Genomic DNA, 24,843 nt, shown 5'->3' with positions numbered 1-24,843 from the left:
GTGTACAGACCACCTTAACTGTAACTGTGTCACTACGTTAGTCTGATAATGTGTACAGACTACCTTAACTGTAACTGTGTCAGTACATTATTCTGATAGTGTGTACAGACCACCTTAACTGTAACTGTGTCACTACGTTAGTCTGATAGTGTGTACAGACTACCTTAACTGTAACTGTGTCACTACATTATTCTGATAGTGTGTACAGACCACCTTAACTGTAACTGTGTCACTACATTAGTCTGATAATGTACACAAACCAACGTGTTATATTTTTCTCGACTCTCTTCATGTCGAATACTGGTTTATGGAAGAAACTTATAAATACGTCTCTGGTATAGCTTTTGTAGACCTATATCTTTCATTTGTACTTCAAAAAGAGCTTAGTTAAAAATAGTGTCACCTTTTATACCAAACAATAGGTGTTTCTCTACACGTGACTAGCTACAATATAATTCCCGTGTTACATGCGATACATGTTAGATAACAAACAATATGTGTTTCTATACACGTGACTAGCTACAATGTAACATACGGGCTACTTAGATGTATTTTAGATAACAAACAATAGGTGTTTCAATGTGCATGACTACCTTAATATATTATTGGTCTTACTTAGAATATTTATTAAATAATAAACAACATTTGTTTTTAGGCTCCTTGGAAATAACTTGGTTTCAAACATTCCTTCTTTCATATTCATTTTTATATTTTAAAAAGATTAACTTTCTTCCACAACATTGTTGTAAGTATTAATTGGACAACTTTTTTTCTATATTAACACTAATTTATTCTGTGCTCCTGAGAATGATATGTGATATAGATAAAAGTGATGTTTATTTTATATTATAAAACAATCAAACTTCCCGATTCCTGTTCTCAGAACACAAACAACTAAGCTTAAATTCTAGGAAAGTTAATCTACAGTTGCTCCGGGTACATTAATTATAAATTTTCTCATTGGTTGAAGTACATTCTTGTAAATACTTGTATGTTTTAAGCTGCTCATCTCGACTTTTTTTTCAGTCTGCCTCAAGGCCATCATATTTGAGCGCAAAAAACTACGTTTTCTTCTTGGGTCGACAGGTGACAAAGGATCGTGGGTTAGAGGTTTCTGAATCGACTGCTAGTGAGAACGAAAGTTTCATTGTTGAATTGCCAAAGTTGTGTGACCTCTTGAGGAAACTGAAGGATGATTTACGATGCGATTCTGAAGAGTGAGTTCATCACTCTGATAACGAACTGCGTTTTAGTTTTTATTTTTGACGGTTTCCTGTTCACAGGCCGAATCACGTTAAATCAAAATGAATGTTCGATACTTTTTATTTAAATTCTCAAGCACGTGACATGTTTAACGATTAACGCAGAATACAGGGTTCCTTTTCCCATGTTTTTAACTACTTGCTTTCGAAACTCCTAACAGTTATGAAACATAATATCTAGGCTTCAGTATGTAACGAATTAGGTCTTGCTTGGTGAACTCAGGTAAAGTCTTTCTAAAAAAAACACACAAAAACAAACCTTATACAATTAGTTGCCAAAAGCATTCGGAAAAGCTGCTCCTCTGTTTAGCAAATGATTTGCTAGTTACGATTTTGAGATTATAGAGAAAATATCGCCAAATTGTGATATTAGAAATATACAAAACTACAGAATGACATACAACCTTGTTATTATACTGTTTAACTACAGCTTTTGTTTATTTCAAAATACACAAACCTATGTAAACGTTGTTTGCACCTAGCTATGTATAATACTGGCCTGTTATTGTGTAATCAAAGAAATTTGACGGTCACTCCTATAGCGCACCTATAGCCTCGATGTGTGGACCGCATTATTTTCTGTAACGGGACACAAAAATTTAATCTTTGGAATCACAGGGTGTTATCAGCAATGTGTCAATCAAAAGAATCAAACCTAGAATTTTAGAATTATAAGCTTTGAAGCTTATCGCTTAGCCATTGGACACTATTGGGTGTTACTGTCAACTGTATGCCACTGAATATAAAGTAACCTTTTTCCGTTCTTTAACTGTCTTCGCTTAATTTGTATCGAACGGCTTTCGTCAGTTATTTTAGTTAAAATCTTGTATTATTGGTACCTGATCCATAAATACATACTGTTTTTATTTATATTAAGTATTCACTCTAAACTTATCTCACTGAGATTAATAGTTACCATTTTTATCAAATGAATTACCCACTGGTGGTTTAGGAGCAAGTCTGAGGGCTTGTATTGCTAAAAATAGGGTTTCGATACCTACAATTGGCAGTTCACAAATTAACTGAACTCCTCCACTCCTCAGCCAGGTTAATCAGTCCCTCTGGAATAAAAACCATTCCATAGCAGATCAGATTACTTGACAACATATGACAGCTATGCTCAGAAATAATAAACCTCAGGAGCTCCAACAAACACTAGAGCAATCATATTAAAATTTAGAAGGCACAAGCACACTCAGGTAGTAAGCTTTAGGGCTTATGATACTAAAAGGTGGGGTTCTATACCTGCCAAGAGCTGTGGTTGCCTCATGGTTGCCCCAGATTACCAGCATTATATCACCATGTACATGACATAACTTTATGGTTGCCCCAGGTCACGTAATTATAGTTTAAAAACTGCGAGTATGCTTTTTATTGTTTTTAAGCACAAAGATACACAGTGGTCTATCTGTACGATGCTCACCGTGAGTATCGAAATCCAATTTTTAGGATTATAAACCTTCAAACATACGCTGAGAATTAAGTTTATTTTGATTATGTTTCTTACGTGAATACTAAAAGTGAAATAATAACTGGAATTTAACTAATATGTAGTTAACCTGACAGCGTTTACAGATGTAACTTTATCATTAACTTCCAAACAGTGTAAGCTATCTATTCATATACTAACCAAAAATCAACCAGGTAATAAGTACAGCTAACTGTGTTACACATACGTTCTTACTTGTAGATATTAGAATGCACAGTTGCACCGGTACTTGCACTGTTAAAGACATTCACGGCCGTAATCCCAACTTTATATTTAATAAATGTATTTAAATTACATCATAAGTTATCACTCTATAATCTATTTATTAACATTACATTCATAACTGTTTCAAACTCTTTTATTGTTGTTTTTCTAAATATTTATCTTATGAGTCCTGACTGAAATATCGGTTTTTCAGTTTTCTAGAAGAGTTTGTGAGCGAGCCACAAAATGGAGTTATAGTACTGTTAGAGCTGCTGAAAACGTGTCATGGACGCCAATCAAACCAGGAGAAAAACAAATCTGTTCGACATCAGGAACGACAACATGTTCTCAAGAAAGTTCTGGTAAGCACTGCATCATACTTGTAATGATGTTTTATCACAAGTAAGCACTGCATCATACTTGTAATAATGTTTTATCACAAGTAAGCACTGCATCATACTTGTAATGATGTTTTATCACAAGTAAGCACTGCATCATACTTGTAATGATGTTTTATCACAAGTAAGCACTGCATCATACTTGTAATGATGTTTTATCACAAGTAAGCACTGCATCATACTTGTAATGATGTTTTATCACAAGTAAGCATTGTATCATACTTGTAATGATGTTTTATCACAAGTAAGCACTGCATCATACTTGTAATGATGTTTTATCACAAGTAAGCACTGCATCATACTTGTAATGATGTTTTATCACAAGTAAGCACTGCATCATACTTGTAATGATGTTTTATCACAAGTAAGCACTGCATCATACTTGTAATGATGTTTTATCACAAGTAAGCACTGCATCATACTTGTAATGATGTTTTATCACAAGTAAGCACTGCATCATACTTGTAATGATGTTTTATCACAAGTAAGCACTGCATCATACTTGTAATGATGTTTTATCACAAGTAAGCACTACATCATACTTGTAATGATGTTTTATCACAAGTAAGCACTGCATCATACTTGTAATGATGTTTTATCACAAGTAAGCACTGCATCATACTTGTAATGATGTTTTATCACAAGTAAGCACTGCATCATACTTGTAATGATGTTTTATCACAAGTAAGCACTGCATCATACTTGTAATGATGTTTTATCACAAGTAAGCATCATACTTGTAATGATGTTTTATCACAAGTAAGCACTGCATCTTTGTAATGATGTTTTATAACAAGTAAGCACTGCATCATACTTGTAATGATGTTTTATCACAAGTAAGCACTGCATCATACTTGTAATGATGTTTTATCACAAGTAAGCACTGCATCATACTTGTAATGATGTTTTATCACAAGTAAGCACTGCATCATACTTGTAATGATGTTTTATCACAAGTAAGCACTGCATCATACTTGTAATGATGTTTTATCACAAGTAAGCACTGCATCATACTTGTAATGATGTTTTATCACAAGTAAGCACTGCATCATACTTGTAATGATGTTTTATCACAAGTAAGCACTGTATCATACTTGTAATGATGTTTTATCACAAGTAAGCACTGCATCATACTTGTAATGATGTTTTATCACAGGTAAGCACTGCATCATACTTGTAATGATGTTTTATCACAAGCAAGCACTGCATCATACTTGTAATGATGTTTTATCACAAGTAAGCACTGCATCATACTTGTAATGATGTTTTATCACAAGTAAGCACTGCATCATACTTGTAATGATGTTTTATCACAAGTAAGCACTGCATCATACTTGTAATGATGTTTTATCACAAGTAAGCACTGCATCATACTTGTAATGATGTTTTATCACAAGTAAGCACTGCATCATACTTGTAAGCACACCTATTTCGTTGTTGTTTTACAGCATGTATGTCATGCGCTGTCCTCCTTATCACGTGCATATCAGATATAAGATTATACGGCTTTACTGCATGCTTATATGCCAGTAGTAATTGTTAAGTCTCTCCTATGTATACGGGTCACTGATACGTAATAACTCAGTCAAGCTTCGTTTAGTTTGTTGGAGTTGTTGAAAGTTAGTTCTATAATTAATTCAAAGAGGATTGTATTATTACATTCACACTGTTAAGTGTTTTAAACTTTGTATATAACTATATATACACTAGAGTCCAAAGTAACATTAGACACGTCGTGCATGGGGTTTTGGTTTCTTTATGTTATAAAATAAAAGGAGACCTAAACTATTTCTAGGCAGGTGAAATATCGTGTCTTATTAAGTTATTTATATACACAATGAGGTTAGCTTTGGAAACTTGGTAACTATAGTCATGTTAATGTGTCTGAAACTTACAAATATAAGGAGATCAAATAAGGTGTGTTACTGTTTTGAACTAAATTAATAAAACGAGACATGGAGAGTTTTGCTTGCATAATAATCAGATGAAACAAATATAAAATAATCTTTACAAATTACTAAAACTAAAATGAATATAAATGAAGATGCAGGAACCACGGAAGTAAACTTTCAGAAATCGTTGTTGTAAGTGGCGCCATGTTAAACATGCAGTAAGTGTACAAGTCACTGTATATTTACTTCGTGGTTTGTTTTCCTGAAGATAATGGACTTATTTCTGAAGATAATGGACTTATTTCTGAAGATAATGGACTTATTTCTGAAGACTAGTGGACTTATTTCTGAAGATGGTGGACTTATTTCTGAAGATAATGGACTTATTTCTGAAGATAGTGGACTTATTTCTGAAGATAATGGACTTATTTCTGAAGATAATGGACTTATTTCTGAAGATAGTGGACTTATTTCTGAAGATAATGGACTTATTTCTGAAGATAATGGACTTATTTCTGAAGATAGTGGACTTATTTCTGAAGATAATGGACTTATTTCTGAAGATAATGGACTTATTTCTGAAGATAGTGGACTTATTTCTGAAGATAATGGACTTATTTCTGAAGATAGTGGACTTATTTCTGAAGATAGTGGACTTATTTCTGAAGATAATGGACTTATTTCTGAAGATAGTGGACTTATTTCCGTCGAAACATGTAGTCTTTTAAACATATTTTTAAACTTTACAAACAAATTATGAATCAAGTAAAAGCGTTAATATCTTATTTTATTAATTTATCTTGTGTATGTATTTTTATTAAGGTATGTTAATGTTTTAAACATATTTATGACCCCCAGTGGCTCAGCGATATGGCTGCGGACTTACAACACTAAAAACCGGGTTTCGATACCCGTGATGGGCAGAGCACAGATAGCCCATTGTGTAGCTTTGTGCTTAATTCAAAACAATAACAAAAATATTTATTTAAATTGTTTTATTCTAAAAACCTTTACATAAAGATGCATGAATAATTTTATGTTTGTACATATATAGATTATATATTCTTCAAGTTCATTGTCTGTTAATTAGCTAGGATAACTGGAGTTATGAAAGACTTAACATTAATTCATCAACTGACAACAAAAAGTAGTAGAGAACCGACATTGTAGCCTAAGTTATTTAAAGAATTTTATAACGTACCCTGGAGGCCAGTTAGTGACCTTATACCAATCCTTGTGGAATAGAGTATGTTATGAACTTGACACTGGTTAAGTTTATACAAAACTATCTACATAAAACAGGGATTTATAAATGAATTATTTATGTCTATTAGATGAGAACAAACACACGTAAGTATGTGTGAATTTCAAATGTAATTAAACACCTTACGCACAACACTTAAGAAGACTGTTTGTACAGAAGTTTCACACAAAGCCACACAAGAACAATCCACGAGTAGGCGTTTTTAATTTCGAAACGATAAACTAAAAGAAAGGCAACTAGTAAAGAGCATCCCGCCAACTCTTGGACTACTTCTGTTTCATCCACTAGAGTGATTTAACCGACACTTTTATAGCGTACCTTCCGCCTCATAAACTAACTTTGATCTCTGGTAATTTGTAGAAGGTCTTCTATTAAATGACTAATAACATTTGAAGCTATGTATCCATCTTCTCTTCTTCCCTTCGATCGTTAGATTTCCTTTATCTTCTCATAATGTGTTCTAAGAACTGAATATGCCTATTACTTTCACAACAGCACTCTTGCTCTTTGTAACGGATACAGTAATACCTAATATGTTCTGTGCGGAAGAAAAACCGGAAGAACTCTATGAAACCTCATTCTCCAGAAACGATTTGTTTGTTTGAACTTTGCGCGTACCTATTCGAGGGCTACCTATATTAGCCGTTCATAATTTTGAAGCTAGTTAACACCACTCACTGCCAATTCTTGGACTACTCTTTATTAACGAATAATACGATCGGCCATTACATTATAATTCTCCCCATAGATTAAAGGAGCGATTATGTTTGGGAATGAGATTCGAAGCTGGGGTTTGCGAGTTGAGAGCCCTAACCATCAGGCAGGCCAGAAAACGGCCTTTTCCGATATCAACGTACTTTCTTGATAGCATATTGTTGTCACCGTTTGTTTGGTACATATGTTTCCATACCATAATCCATTCTGTATTGATTGATGTTACCCAACTATAAAATATGCTGAAATGTCTCAGAACGATCATATAAATAATAGGTAAATATAATTACTCTATCATGAATATGTTTATCGTTTTAAAAAAAATAAGTTATTTATGTCGTTCTGAAAACTTGGTGAACCAGAACCATTCAAACAATGCGGAAAGTCCACGTAACAAGAATGTATGTGTGAAGTGACTCCATGATGAACAGGAAACGAACTTAAAATTAAACTTTTTATTAAACTCCACTTTATACATATGCGAGATAACATCAGTTAATTACTAATTTTGTTAAGTTTTTGTAATATTTGAGAATATGTCCTGGTTCCAGTCTGTATATCTGTTCTGTTGAACTGAACAAATAATAACTTTTTATGTAGATAATTACAAACTACAACTTCCATTTATTGTTAAATTTTTAATGTTATATAATGTATATCGTTTTTAGATCCAACACATTTTTTTCGTATCATATAAGTTATTATTGTTTTTATTTATTTTCTAGTCTGATGAATACGACAGCTTACTCTGTTTGAAATATTCTGTACAGTTCCACGTAAGTACCAGTTTTGTCTACATCTCTACGTTTGTTTGTTTGTTTTTTTATTTCGCGCAAAGCTACACGAGGGCTATCTACACTGGCTATCCCTAATTTAGCAGCGTAAGACTAGAGGAATGGCTGCTAGTCATCACCACTCACCGCCAACTCTTGGGCTACTCTTTTACCAACGAACAGGGGGATTGACCGTCACCTTACAACGCCCCCACAGCTGAAAGGGCGAGCATATTTGGTGTGACGGGGATTCGAATCCGCGACCCTCAGATTACGAGTCGAGTGCCTTAACCACCTGACCATGCCGGGGCACCTCTCTGTGTGAATAATTACTAGCGAATTTACTTCTCAGTGGACTCAGCAGGTCGCCTGATGTGGCTTTGCTGTAAAAAAAGCTTAAAAGAAAAGAAAAACACACGCACATACTAGCGAATTATAAAAATATGGAACAACTTGTTATAACATATTGAATAAAACATTTTAAACTGATTGTATTCATATAACCAGTTCCGTATTATTGAATCGTATAAAAAATCACAACAAACCTTAATCTATGTTATAATTGCAGTCTAAATTTATTCAAATTCATCATGTATCTCTAATTATATATATGGCCAGAGGCGTCTTTTGGTCTCCGCTCTTTTTATTGGATCTTTTTATTTCGCCAGAGATATTGATTGTACAAAAAAAGGTTTCTTTGTATGCTCTGATTATAAGGCCAAGTTCACATACAACAAAAAACCCACTTACCCTAATTTACAATGTTTAACGACCCCTAATAAAATGGAAGTGTGTATACAATATCTGACAGAAAGAATTTGTTCACCAATAATTAGTCACTGGTACTGCATGATAAAATAAGTGTAAAAATATTTACATTTGACCCACGAAATGTTGGGTTATATTAATTGCATATCATGTCAATTGGCGAAGTTTACGTTTTATACTGATATTGTGTATATTATACAAACATGTATTTTTCTGATATTTTAAAAGTTCCTATACAATTCATTTGTAGCTTCATATTTATTACATAATTTAAAATAATAATATTTTCTTTCTGTTTTAATCTTTGTTTTAGAAAGCCATTGTCAGCATTACTGAACACTACAGTGGTCTCTCTATTCTGGCCTCATGTATAATGAGTAACTTCACTAAGTCTCGAGTGGTGGCGCTTGAAGTGAGTTACCATAAAATAACTATAGCAGAAAAATGTACAAATTTTATTAATAAATTTGACCTTACGAGTAGCATACAAATCTTGAAAAGTTCATAAATAAAGCAATATACATTCAGCATTTAAAACTTTATTTTAATCGAAATAAATGTGTTTCTCAGTTATTTGTGACCCAAATAATCATTTGAGATGTGATCAAATAATACCAGGAGGTTTTAAACTGTTAAGGCAGTGTATCTAGTAAACTTTGGTTAATCTACAAATCTGGAAACAGAAAATAGATTTAAGATATGTTGAAATATTTCAAGTTTGCTGTCCTTCAGTAGCGTGATGTCTTGCAGACATAACAGGATGAGTTATTTCATTTCTACAAGAGGAAAGACAATTAACAAGACATCTAACTTCCCCAAAAAGACTAAAAAAGAAACTTTCTGCTTAATGTAAGCTAAAACATGTTCTTGAAAACAACTGATTTGTAAAATATGTAATTTATTTTATTTTTTCTGTAGATCTTGGGTAAAGTTTGTGATGTCTGTCCCGAAAGTTACACCAAAATCCTGGAAGCCATGTCATCTGTAAAACTAATCTTTGGAGAATCTGTAAGGTTTAAGTTTCTTGTGTCCATGTTAATGGGAAGTGGGAAGACCGCTCAGGGATTTGAGGTGAGAGTTCTTAATTATTATGAAAGCTTATATAGGCTAGCATTGCAGCTACGTGGTGGAACCACTGTTCTATGCTTCTAACAGCGTCACGAAATTTATAGGGTGCCTTACATATCTGCTTGTTTGAAAATGCCGTGCTTAAAATTATGTTTTGCACTTTCAAACATTGATTTTGTTTTATTAAATAAAGTTCGTTATCGAAAGGAAAAATATGAATGCGGAAGCAAAGAAAGAATGCTTTAAGACGATGTCTGATCAGTAACTATTTTAAGGAATTTTCAGGGCTGTACAAACCGTATATCTGTACCACTTTGTAACGTTTTCCATAAGATGCTGAACATTATCTGACGTAATTATTGGTTGATTAAATTTTAGTCGATTTACTTTTTGAGAAACAAAAAGTAACTTTTTTTACTTAACTAAAATATTATCAAGTACATACATACTCTATATATCAGATGCCCATGAAACTTTTAACTTTATCCATGAAAACTTTATCCAATAATGAATGAAATCCACATTAGTTACCATCACTGCACATAAAATGTGGCTTGTACAGGGTGGCCCGTAAATCTCTACCCATCCATATATCTTATATATCCAGTGTATCTGTGTGCTGTCCCTCATTCTCGCTGCATAATATTATGCGACGCCATGTTCTGTGAGACATTTTCAAGCGTAAATGGGCTTACATCGGCCATATTTCTCTGAAAAAAGAAACAACTTTAAAATACATGCGTAATTGAATGTAACATAATAACATATGGATGGGTTTTTTCGTCTTTCCGGTTTTAAAACTACGCATTAAACTTTTATAACTTCAAAACTATCTATCTGCGCATTCAAGTGTCCCCTGCGTAAAGTATTTGTTTGTTGGCAGTTTCCACAAAATTACATAACTGGCTATTTGTCCTTTGTCCGCTACAAATGTAGAATCCTAGATTTTATCGTTATAAGTCTTGAGACTTATCACTGAGCCATTGGAGAAGGAATGTAAAGATAAAATAATATTTTTTATTAGTTTACACATCTATTAAACATGTCTTATTTAGAAAGCTGACAGGCTAACGACAGTTCAGTGAAATAAAATAATTAAAAATGACCAAAATAAAACCAAAATGTTTATTACGAAATAACGAGTTCATAAACACGTCTAAGTTGTCATACGAGGTAGAAACGAAAGAAACGTAAATGAAGTGTGATAAAAAACACACTTTGTAAAAATACAAATCAAATATACGACAACATATAAAGAAAACACGTTTAGCCAAGTTAAATATTTGGGAAACTAAATTTTAACAAATTTTTACAGTTGCAAACAGTTTTTTATTTTTTGTTATTTTATGTATTAACACGTTCTAAAGTGAATGAAAAGATGGTTCCAATTAAACATGTAGTTCTAACCAAAACGACACACCGCATTTATTAAATTTATAAGTTTCCATAATATATTTGGCGAAAATATCTGACTTCACAATATTCGATGGCTGAATGTTCTTGCCTTTCATGATTGACTTAGAGATAACCTATAATTTTACACAATGTTTTGATGACATTTATTATTTACCAAAAAGTATATATCATGTAAAAAAATAATAATCTAGGTACCCATTCTAGTCTACACCTGAGAACTTACCCTATTTGTGTGACGACGTGACACTATCAACTTTTCATCTGGCTTAGAGTAAAATTTTGTTTCAGGATTCATAAGGGAAATTGCAGGATATTTTAAACATGAAATGTTAATAAGTACAAGACAATTTTGTTTCACTACTCGATAACTGCAGCATTTGACATCTGTCAATGTCATTATTCTTGTTACGCCATCCTCAAAACTAACAAGATAGTCTTACTGCGCTAGCCTAAAGGCCTCAACTCATACATATAAAATAGGCCTAAACTGATATACCATACAGGAGGCCTAACTTGATATCATTTTTTTTTACATGAGTGCTTCTACTAATATCCATTGTCGTGATACTTAAATCCAAAGTTTACGTCGGTCGATTAGAGTTTCATAGATTAAATCATACTTTCACGTTTTAAAACAATTTATTAACAACCTATTCAAACTATACAAATACCTTAAGCCGAAAATCTTCATATAGGTTATCTGAACTCGAAGCAACTTTCGTATATTCATAAGCTGTTTTATGATGTACACATTTAACGGTGGAATGACCCGAATTTATTTTCGTTTTTTCATCAAAATCCTGTTTATAAAATGACTTACGATCAATAATTCCCTTCAAGAAATTAACATTTTGAGATCTTCAAAGTTAGAATTAATATGTTTTCATGGGATCTTCTCTTTAAAACAGAAGGTGACTCTACAGTTTTTGAATACGCTACTGTACAGATGCCCGAGACCTGCTGAGAGAATTAGGCTACAGTGTGAACTAGAAGAGGCGGGGCTTAATGTTGATATTTTGGAAAAGGTTAGTTTTAAAATCCTTCCACCCCTTTAACGACATTCTTAGTTTAAATTAATTGGTATTTTCTATATATATCTAAAAATGTTGTAATAATACAACAAAGAAGACAATTCCAAATATTGTATTTCATTTTAGCAAAACGTATTTAGAGTTATAATGTTATGTGTTATCTTCTGTTTTCATCACATATACCTGCTATATTGGTAAATGCATAATCGAAGTTGAAAAAGAGATAATTTATTTTATGAAACTAAATAAATACATTTCTAAAACATACGAAAACACATTTCATGAACAACAGATGGCAGTGTTTAGTTAATGAAAAAGAAAACTTCTATGAATGACAGTTTGGTTTTTGTTTGTTTTTTTAACTTTGCGCAAAGTTAGACAAGGACTATCTGCGCTAGCCGTCCCTAATTTAGCAGTGTAAGACTAGAGGGAAGGCAGATAGTCATACCCAACCACTGCCAATTCCTGGGCTACTTTTTTACCAACGAATGGTGGGAATGACAGTAACATTATAACGTCCACACGGCTGAAAGAGCATGTATGTTTGGTGTGGTGGAGATTCGAACCCACGACCCTCAGATTACGAGTCGAGTGCCCTAACCACCTGGCCAATGTGGGCGAGTATGAATGATAAACTCGCCAATAACTGCTTACAAAGAAAACCTTTCATTGAAGTCTTACCCTTTCTCAGAACGGTTCAAATCGCGGTTTCGTGAACATCAGATGCCAAGAAACTCGTAGTTTTTAATAGTCAAAGACGTATTTAAAGATCATTCAAAAGGTCTTCTTGCGGATTCTGAACGTGTAAAAAACGAGTTAGGCTAGATTGAATTAGTGAATCTGTTAGTTAGTTAATGAAATAAATGGTTAGTGCATGGGCCATTCTCTTAACCGCCAAAGAAGGCCATATACACGTTTCATATTTTATGAAAAAGTGTAAATTTTTATTGTGTAAATTTGAGTCGAAAATGTCATATAAATACATATAAATAGAAGAAGGGAGTCATTTTTAAATGGAAAATGTGTCACTATTGCCTGAACACAGGAACAGGCCTAGATACATCCAACAGATTCACAACACATAAACCATATTATTCAAAAATAAGTAGCGTCCCAATACCAAAGTTTCATTGCAGTTGTTAACTTAACTAAGGTAGTTTAACTTTAGAGTTCTTTTTTTCTTTGCATATATATGTCATAAGTATTAACTGAATGTAATTAAAATTACTTTCGTTATTATGTCAATGTTATTAATTATGACCTATGGCATGTTAGAAATATCATCTGTAAATACAAATAAATGTGTTTAAATCAACTTAATTAATTTTGAAGCTAATATACTACCATCTACAAAGTGCAAATGTATAGATACAGTTTTCTCAAAATACTTATCTTCCTGTACAGAGGGTAAATAAAACCACACAAGTCCTGAAATGGCGGATTTAGAAAATAGTTCCATATAAAGTTGGTCATTTTTAAAATTCATAATAAGTACGTGCACTCCTTAAGCGTAGGGAACGAATGATCCCACCCACCTCCCTTTAATAAAGAAAGAAAGTTGAGTGATGTCGTGCTGAAACGATTTTAATATTTTAATCAGAAAGTCAAGCGACAACCACAACCGATATAAGGTGGTGATAGAACAATATGCATCACAACTACATTTGCTTATTATTTGGAATATCTTAAGTAGGGTGGTGCCACCGAGAACTGATCACTTTTTGAAAGTATATGCCACAGCTTTTTCTGATACAAATCATTTCCAAAATGGGAATGCTTAGTGGCAGTGGAATACAAATGGATATGGCTTAACTTGGATAACAGGACCACTCATAAAAAGACCCGCAACAAATCTTACCCCCAGTCATAGTTGCCAAAGTACGTCTTGTAACAAGTGAGAATCTGCAAACATGAGAGTCAGTGGTAAAATCGTTTACATGCTCCAACCAATAAAGGATAACATAATCAAGAAGGATCTTCATCTACAAAAGTGACATAAATTACTTTCAGGATATTCCTGTTTAATTACCACACATCTCAAGCAACTGGAGAATGAAACGTGTGTTTATGTATTTCATATAAAGACATACTAGTCAAATTGATGGACGCATTGCTTATTGATTTCTGTGCATTCGGACTGTTGAAACAGGTGCTGGAAACTGTTGTCTTTGTACACTAGATGGATTGTGGAAAGCTAATAGAAGGGTTTGGTGTGCTTTGAACGTGACATCCTTACGACAGTACCTGGTGCAAAAGAAACAACACAGAAGGGCTATTGGGAAGATGCACGGTCGTGAGAAATAACATGGCCATACATGGTAACATGGGCTGTAACGGCGTCGTGAGGCTCTAAAATCGTTTTATACAATGGACTCAAGCGCTGTATATGGAGTGAGTGGTCTGGAACTGTCATCCAATTCACTAGTTCGGTGACAATCGTGAATACTAAGTTTATGTTTAGACAAAGAAATGCATATATATTTAGAACGTAAATATAGTTCCTGTTAGTGTAAGACATATCGGTGGACATTGGTTGTGCTTAACTTGGAACTTGAATTCTAAGAAATGTTTTACACGTACGTACACAGAAGATGTTCGACTGAATCTCCTATTTTTGTGACGTAAAATAATTCAACTTATATCGTTATAGCATAACTGCTTATGGTATTTAATGTTTTCTACGTAATCCACGTTCTTCTGATGAGGTATTAGCATATTCTCATGCCCCAGACCACTGTAGCATTATCACAAATTAGAACCTCCCTTTCAAACATTCTGAGTACGGGCCTACTTATCGTTAAAATGACTGAAAGTACTTTTTTTACTGAATAATCCAAATAAGTTTGTTTGTTTGTTTTTTAATTTCGCGCAAAACCACACGATGGTTATCTGCGCTAACCTTCCTAATTTAGCGGTGTAAAACTAGAGGGAACGCAGCTAGTCGAACTCATCCATTGCCAACTCTTGGGCTACTCTTTTACCAAGGAAAATTTAAATTTATCTCACATTATAATGGCCCTACGGCGGGAAGGGTGAGTATGTTTGGTGTGACGGGAATTTGAACCCACGACCTTCGGAGTACAAGTCGAGCACCCTAACCACCTGGATATGCCGGGCTAATCTAAAAAACTCATTCAACAATAAGAAACCAGCACAACAATAGTAATTTTGGTTGAGTAAAAATGTACTTTTACAATAAAATATTAATATCCGTAAAATAAAAGTATAACAAACTGAATTTGTTGTTGTTTTAATAGAAGCTGGAAATGAAAAACACGCCACTTAATGATGAAGTTTGGAAAGAAACTCGTAAATGGAAAGATAATTACTTGGATGTACAAGCAACGATAAAGGAAAACCACACGATATCATCATTAAACTCTAATCTACGACAGGAGGTACCTCTTTTGTCGCTTTTTTTGTGTGGGGGGAAGACAAAGAAATTATAATGTTAAATTAAGCTTAAAGTGAGGTGTGTTAAATATCCATGTTCATCATTGGAAAAAAAAAATGTTGCATGATTATAAAAGATTCGACCTCTTTCCATGAATGGACTTGTCTTCTTCAAAGAGATATTATCTTCCTTTGCCCCTAGTAAAAGAAATTAGTTAATAAAAACAGAAAAGAAAATGAAATGGAAAAAGGTAATCGCAAGAAAAATAACTCAGGTGAAAAGACAAAGAAAATTACACAAACAGGTTTGTGTATATAACAGCTAAGCCTATTACTGAAACCATTTAAACCAACTGAGTTAGTAATTTTAATTCATAATAGGGTGTAAGCATGTGTGTGATAATAAAAAGTAAAATGTTTATTTCGGAATTTGTCATTTTATACCATTCCTAAAACGTGAGAGTTTTTATCTGTTTGTGTAATTTGCGTAGGTTTATAAAACTTTTATTGTTATCATATTAGAAATTATGTTGCACATTGTCAATCGTATTGAAAAGCTTCTTGAAATAAAACAAAAAGAAATAAATATGAGTTATGTTTTCGTGTTTATAAACCAAAGATGGAAATACGTGGCATGAAATAGCCTTTTTTTAAAAATATAAAAACCTGAACCATCATGGGCTAAATTTTATTAAACATTTGGGTGGAGTGAAACACTGTATCCTGTAAGTTACTCTTATTGTGAAAAAATGTAAGATGGCACTGGTGTATCGTATGTGGTTGTTTTGTAGTTTAGAGTTTATTTATCAAAGAACGTTGAAATATTTGGATAATTACCGTTTCCTCTTCACTACAGGTCGCGTTGTTGAGGAACGCTGTAGCGGTAAGTGTTTTAAACTTTATTATTGACAGGAAAGATACGAGACGATTCAACGTGATTTAATTTGTGCTGCATTAATTTATTTTATATTAACTGTAAACAAATAGTTTCTAAGTACTTTTATTTTATAATTTCAAAATTTTCTCGTGTATAACGAAATAAAAACTTTTGTTGTTGTTCTTTACTGACGTACAAAATGGACCTTAGTTTGTATCGCTACTTAATTTCTGGCTCATTCTAAATAATAACATTTAAATAATCAAATTGTTATATTCCTGAAATCCGGTGAACAGGGATTTTTTTATAAATTAATAAGAAGTCGTGACGTGTAAAATTCTAATAAATCGTTCTTATTATGATACATTGGTATTAGGCCTATTATATCTTTAATAGCGTATTCTAGGCCTATTAGAAATACAAATGTCTTACGTCAAATGTAGTAATTATCACTCGTCCCCAGCTTGGTGAAGGCGTTCACACCTGATTATAGATACTGTTTATCTTCAACAAGCACCCTCTAGTGGCACAACGGAAAGTCTACGGAATTAAAACGCTAGAAACTGGGCTGCGATACCCGTCTTCGGCCCACAACAAATAGCCCATTGTATAGCTTTGTGCTTAACTACAAACAATATATTTTAATACATATATTTAAATAAACAAAGAGAAAAATACAAAACATTTGAACTTTTTAGAAAATTTATTTATTGCATTTAAGCTTAGATCGTAGATTTCGTAAGCTATTTATTTAATTTTGGGTTTTATATACACTAGAGCCTGGAAGGAGACAAGATCAGACTGATGCAGATAGAAAGCGAGGTATGTGGTTATGTTGTAGCAAATATCAATATACAATGTTGAGACAAATGTCTTTCGGTCTCGACTCACAGCTTATACTATACAAAATATTATACCTTAAAAAACTGAAAAGTTATATTGGGATAATAATATGAATTTGAAAATAAAATCAATCTCTATTATAAATGCATGCTTATATTTGTAGAACTATTGCAGTGACAAAACTATTTGTTTTAGCGATTTTGGTTAAATAATAAAGTCAAGGAAAAGTTTCAGTAATTTAAACAAGGTGTGTTAGGTGTTATGGTGAAATGGCCTACCTTTCGCGCCTGTTTAACAATGAAAATACTTTCTATACATTTTTACGATTAAAAACAACAACGTAAGGGTTCCTTTCAAGCCAGGCCCGGCATGGCTAGGTAGTTTGGGCGCTGAACTCGCAATTTGTGGGTTTCAAATTCGAATACCCGTTATACCAAACACAGTCGCCCTTTTAGCCATGTGGGCGTTATAATGTGACAATGAATCTTACTATTTGTTGCTAAACGAGTAGCCCAAGAGTTGGCGGTGGGTGCTGATGACTAGCTGCCTTTCCTCAATACTTAGGGACGGCTAGCGCAGATAGTCCTCGTGTAGGTTTACGCGAAATTGGAAACAAACAAGTCCTTTAAGCCTTTTTTGCATATCAAGCCGTATTTCCGTGCATTCTAAAATATAGGTAGTCTTGAAAAGTGATGAGACATTGAAGTGTACAAAGTACGAAACCAAAGACGTCTCAATGTTCTAAAATATTTCAAGCTCAGGTCCACAGGTGCAGGAACTTTCGGTGTTTCAGTAAGGTATCGATCATGGTTTTCTATTATGATTTTTCAAGAAGGGCTTGTGTACTCGAGCCTTGCGACACCTCTGTACAAAACTTTTCTCACGACAGGAGGTCTGGTTTTGCACACAAAATGAAAACGTTTCTAGTTCCACTTATTTGAATGTCCATTCTTAAATAAAGTTTCTTTAAAATTGGTTTATTTACAGAAGCTCACTGTTATTTGTGGAAATAAGCTTTTTCTAACTTTTGAATGTCTTCTAAGAAGTAACTTTAACGGTTTATTTCTGTTATTTTCAAACATTTAACGTTCCAAGAATCAAAAAGGAATGTGTTTTAGAAGAATACCTACAAAACCATTCCAAGGTCCAAAACCTTTCATATGTCGAATGTTGAAAACTTTCATCTGTTTGTTTATTACAAGGAGAGGGAGTTAAAAGAATTATGCGGACAGCGTCAGTCCGTGGGGTTTCACAAAACTGAAACATTATCAACATGGTAATCGCAAGTGGTCCGCGATAGTTCAGGGAGGTAGGAAGACGACATCTGGTGTGGAAAAGATTGAAAAACGCTAATCTAATTCATGTCCTTCTGCAGGTGTGAACTTTGGCATTCTGTTATATTAAACATGAAGAATCGTAAGAACTGGACCCAGAGTCAGTGACCGGGAAGTCACACTTTGAGTGTAGACATATGTTTATTGTCCACATTAAAAAAACAACAAAAAAACCAACTTCGGTTACGTGTCGCTGAATAAATGTATACGTACAAATTATATATTTTAAACTCTGAGAAATACATATTAGTTGCATAACATGCTTTGATTGCTTATCCTTGCATTCTAATCTTGGTAAGTCCAGCAGACGCTCAGTTGTTAGGCCTAGGCCAGCTAGAGTCTATAGTAGCGATTCTCAAACTTTTCAGGCTCGTGTACCAATTTTATTACTATTTCTTCAAAGTATAAACGAGGCCTAATTTTAAAGATACCAAAGGAACTTACTGGCAAAAATTAATTTTTCTGAAAAGGTCCGAAAACTGCCTGGAAGGGTAATCTGTTTTAAATCCACTCGCTCCGCTATTTAATATTGTGTTGTCTGTCTGTCAGTAGATATTAAAATGACATTACATAAGAGACGCTTAACTTGGTAATTCGTACTGTCGTGCGACAGTAAAACCTGTGGAGGGGGTATCTAGAAGGGAAAGAAATAATTTATGAAATCGGGAAATTCAAATTGAGTGTTACAAACTCCTGAGGAAGGATGACTGGCAAAATAAGGGAAGAGGTCCTTGGAACCTGACCCTTAGGTCTAGCAGACCTATATCCCGATGACTGGAAGATAATTTTGAGATTAATATTTTTCGCGTATTAAACATTATTAAGGATGTAAACTTTTGATAAGGATATATATCACACAATATGAGTGTACAAACTATTGGTGAGGTACGGGATATATGTCATACATTGTGAGTATACAAACTATTGGTGAGATACGGGATATATGTCACACAATATGAGTATACAAACTATTGGTGAGGTACGGGATATATGTCATATATTGTGAGTATACAAACTATTGGTGAGGTACGGGATATATGTCATACATTGTGAGTATACAAACTATTGGTGAGATACGGGATATATGTCACACAATATGAGTATACAAACTATTGGTGAGGTACGGGATATATGTCATATATTGTGAGTATACAAACTATTGGTGAGATACGGGATATATGTCATACAATATGAGTATACAAACTATTGTTGAGGTACGGGATATATGTCACACAATATGAGTATACAAACCATTGGTGAGGTACGGGATATATGTCATATATTGTGAGTATACAAACTATTGGTGAGGTACGGGATATATGTCATACAATATGAGTATACAAACTATTGGTGAGGTACGGGATATATGTCATACAATATGAGTATACAAACTATTGGTGAGGTACGGGATAGAAGTCATACAATATGAGTATACAAACTATTGGTGAGGTACGGGATATATGTCATACAATATGAGTATACAAACTATTGGTGAGGTACGGGATAGAAGTCATACAATATGAGTATACAAACTATTGGTGAGGTACGGGATAGAAGTCATACAATATGAGTATGCAAACTATTGGTGAGGTACGGGATATATGTCATACATTGTGAGTATGCAAACTATTGGTGAGGTACGGGATAGAAGTCATACATTGTGAGGGTACAAGACCTGGTGAGGTATGGGATATAAGTCGTATATTGTGAGGGTACAAGACCTGGTGAGGTACGAAATATAAGTCATACATTGTAAGGGTACAAGACCAGGTAAGGTACGGGATATGTCATACATTGTGAAGATACAAGCTGTTGTTTTAATAATTATTATAGAGTCACATTAGAGTGTTATTGTTCTAATAATTATTTATAGAGTCACATCAGAGTGTTAGTATTCTAATAATTATAACAGAGTCACATCAGAGTGTTAGTGCTCTAATAATTATTACAGAGTCACATCAGAGTGTTAGTATTCTAAGAATTATTACAGAGTCACATCAGAGTGTTAGTGTTCTAATAATTATTACAGAGTCACATCAGAGTGTTAGTATTCTAATAATTATTACAGAGTCACATCAGAGTGTTAGTATTCTAATAATTATTACAGAGTCACATCAGAGTGTTAGTTTTCTAATAATTATTACAGAGTCACATCAGAGTGTTAGTATTCTAATAATTATTTATAGAGTCACATCAGAGTGTTAGTATTCTAATAATTATAACAGAGTCACATCAGAGTGTTAGTGTTCTAATAATTATTACAGAGTCACATAAGAGTGTTAGTATTCTAATAATTATTTATAGAGTCACATCAGAGTGTTAGTATTCTAATAATTATTACAGAGTCACATCAGAGTGTTAGTGTTCTAATAATTATTACAGAGTCACATCAGAGTGTTAGTATTCTAATAATTATTTATAGAGTCACATCAGAGTGTTAGTATTCTAATAATTATTACAGAGTCACATCAGAGTGTTAGTGCTCTAATAATTATTACAGAGTCACATCAGAGTGTTAGTGTTCTAGTAATTATTACAGAGTCACATCAGAGTGTTAGTGTTCTAATAATTATTACAGAGTCACATCAGAGTGTTAGTGTTCTAATAATTATTACAGAGTCTCATCAGAGTGTTAGTGTTCTAATAATTATTACAGAGTCACATCAGAGTGTTAGTTTTCTAATAATTATTACAGAGTCACATCAGAGTGTCAGTGTTCTACTAATTATTACAGAGTCACATCAGAGTGTTAGTATTCTAATAATTATTATAGAGTTAGCATTAGTGTGTTGAAGTATACATTTTATCAAAGTATATTATACTCGTTGAATCTTCTAAACAAAAAGTCAACTTTTCAAAGTTAAACTGTTTCGGTTTCGTGTAGCTGAAGGATAAATGTGAAGAACTGGAACATGAATTAAACATTATGAAGAAAGAAAGAGAAGAATTGGAGGTAAGATCCCTACTTTCTTTCCACGGTAAGTTTTGTTAACCATCCTTGTCATAGGAGTAAACAAAATTTAGACAGACAAAGCTGAATAATTTGAAATGGATTCAAGACACTACTAAGTCTAATTACAGTAATGAACAAGCAGTATTAGACCCAACTAAGTATAGGCCCGCTCTACCCAGGTTGTGAAGCAGTTGGTTATTGGTTTTCGTTCCGTTGCTACAAAAGTGTACCCTGTACATTGGAACCTTGAGTGTGGAATACGAAGGATACTTGGGTGCTGTTAACATGCTGCCTGCTCTGTTGTTAGCTCAGAATTATGGACGGCTGTCTGCAGATAGCCGTTTTTTAGTAGTTTAGTTAGCGCAAAAATTCTAGAATAAAAGAAATAACTACCGTAAGTTTTTTCTCAGATCGTAACTACAATCAAGTTTAAAATTCTATATTTTTTGCTGAAACAATAACATTATTTTTTATTAAAAACGACATTTCTAAATTAACGTAATCTCAAGAGAATATAAAAAATTTAAAATAACTGTCTACTTATTAAAATTTTTCGTTTTTTTTAAATAATTAGTTGTTTCTAATACTACTTGTTGTACTCTTATTAAAAGGTGTTCTATAAATATGTATGGAACTTTTGTTTTCAGAATACAAAGACAATAACTAAAGCTGATGGCAGTGATGTCGTAACCACAGACTCTGGTCGTCACAGTTTCCAAACTGAGGATGAAAATGACCGACCAGAAAACGAAGAGATATTGATTGACGTTCCCACGATCCGCCCACCTGCGGGTTTTCGATCTCCAACAGAGGAGGAATGTGTCAGTGAGGAGGAGATAACATGTCAAAGAGGGGACGATGAACCCCAGAACCTCATTCAAGGTATAGATCCCCTTATATCGAATGTGGACTTGGACCTCAACTGGAGTTATCCCAAAATACCCCAAGTCAAGATTATACCTTATACCCAAGCTTCTAGGAACGGTGAACTAGCCATCAGAAGGCCAACTGATAAAAATATAGTCTTTGTTCATGAAGAAATGATTTTGTTTCCAAACACTGATAATTTACGAAATAGTTATCATTCTTTAGAAATAAATGGAGATGCTCAACACATGTCTTCACCAGACAGGGAAACAAACCAACGAAAAACTAGCCCTTGTCAGGGTTACGAACGCAAGGTTCATTGTTCCTTGGATTACACTGACATGCGCATGCGTAACTGTCGGAACCAAAAACGACAGATTCGATCAGATGACATTCGTGACTTTCAGGCTGACTGTCAACAAACACGAAATAGACTCGGAGAAGATCCTCATTATTTAGATAATGTGACTGAGAAAGTGATCAGATGTAAGGAGGACAACTACCGTATTAACAGCTTGTACAAACAACAAAGCGCTATCCTTAATGATTTTATCCAGTTAAAAGCCAGACTTGATCAATACAATTCGAATCCTGACAAGGAACATGATGATGCGAATTCAATAAAACTAGCAAACGATTCGAACATTATACATTTTGAAAAGTCAGATAGAACAATTTTGTCCAAAAGTCCAGAGGAGGATTGCAGGAATAATCCCAACATTATCCAGTCGGAAGATTTATTCCATTATCGAAACACAGATGTATGGAGTAAAGTACCAGAAGATGTTAAACAATGGAAATGTCCAGAAGACTCTACCTCCAAAAATGGTCCACAAAATAAACAGCTTGAAGCTCTAGCAGAAGGAAATTCTTACGCGAACAACGTTGGTCTTACCAGACGTAGGCCAAATAATACCGAGGTAAGATATGTTGATTCATCTGGATTTTTCTTTAAACCAGGTACTGGTAGTCTTGATTTTCCGGCTTCGTGGGAACAAACCGAAACGTCCTGTGCTTATCGAAAGAAAGTTATACAAGAGGAACCAATAAAACCAGTCACAAAAACATTTCCGTTACCCATAGCATACAGAAATAACTTACTAGTAAATAAACACGTGAAGTCTGACCTGTATACTGGGGTAAGTAATAAGTTCTACGACCCACCAGAAAGAATCAGTTCTCTTGTTCATCAGGAAATAACAAAGGCTGTTAAAGAAATCAGTGGCTGGCTGTGAAACTATAGTGGCTCTCTCTAGTGACAACTGTGAAAAATAACAATAACTAACATTTGTCTTCGCGATGCTTTGGGTTATTACATTCAAATTGCTACAAACAAGAATTAACATAGCACCATCATTTATTTTGGGTTTCCATTAAATTTCAAAATCGTATGTTAATATTAACTGTTTGTTCGACGTACGCGCCATCTATCGTATGTCTATGAAAATCAAGGCGTCTCTTTTATAACATTTACATTTAATTTATTCAGACCTAATATGTAATAATAATTTTGTAAAGTTCTAAGACTTGAAATCGTGGCTGAATGCTGCTAAAGAAATAACAAACCATTCGAATTGCGTCATATTAACCTATAACGCCACCTGCCAATAATTATGTATATTATAAAACAATGATCAATATGAACAATAGTTAACCATACTCAGTAAAGTTCGCTTTATTTCTGAATATACATTGAATTTTAGTAGGAAGTTACCGCGATAAAATATTAGCAACTAACTATGTGCAATTCACAAAATTAAATTCAAACACATACACTGGAAAGACCAGCATTTACCAACGAATCCAGTATTTCTTCCTTATTCATCTCATTCTATAGAATCGTCAGAAAACAGAATATTCTTTCAAAAGGAGAGAAATTAACACAGTATAAACTTGAGGCTTCGTTATGAGAAAGATGAAGTAAGGATATTAATCCATAAAACAGTCAGTTCTGCATAAATAGATTTATTCACATTGACAAAAGCTTTACAGGTGATTTTTGAGCAAATAAAACGTTTTATTTGACATGTATATGAAATTTTGTGTATTACGTGATTCAGAATATTATTAACAACCGTCCCCTGTAATGTTTAGTTTGTGGGATCTTCTGTAACGTGTCGTTTCGTTAAATTTTATCTGCATTGGTCGAAGTTTAGAGGAGTGGCAGATCTAAAGTTCTAACTTTAAAATAAAAAATAAAATTCACAAACCCAGTATCTGTTTGTTTCAATCTCTGGAAACTATCTGAAGGTATCTTTTTGCCCACTCTTTGAAGTTTATAGCAATATGAGAGAATC

General features: G+C 33.6%; 1 protein-coding gene across 1 annotated transcript; it reads left to right on the top strand.

The window, feature by feature from the left end:
• The first annotated feature begins 290 nt into the window (after positions 1–290).
• LOC143226983 (uncharacterized) lies at positions 291–23,974 on the top strand. The gene is made up of 12 exons (XM_076458533.1): positions 291–335; positions 1,027–1,217; positions 3,170–3,317; positions 7,949–7,999; positions 9,078–9,176; positions 9,683–9,835; positions 12,157–12,273; positions 15,537–15,677; positions 16,529–16,555; positions 17,327–17,371; positions 21,611–21,679; positions 22,327–23,974. Exons 1-12 carry the CDS (start codon positions 291–293, stop codon positions 23,779–23,781), a joined length of 2,541 nt encoding a protein of 846 aa, XP_076314648.1. The 3' UTR covers positions 23,782–23,974.
• The last annotated feature ends 869 nt before the right edge of the window (positions 23,975–24,843 follow it).

Source organism: Tachypleus tridentatus, chromosome 9 (genome assembly GCF_004210375.1).
Source record: "Tachypleus tridentatus isolate NWPU-2018 chromosome 9, ASM421037v1, whole genome shotgun sequence".
Taxonomy (NCBI): domain Eukaryota; kingdom Metazoa; phylum Arthropoda; class Merostomata; order Xiphosura; family Limulidae; genus Tachypleus; species Tachypleus tridentatus.
Note: the sequence above shows the minus strand (reverse complement) of the source record. Positions and strands in the feature narration are given on the sequence as shown.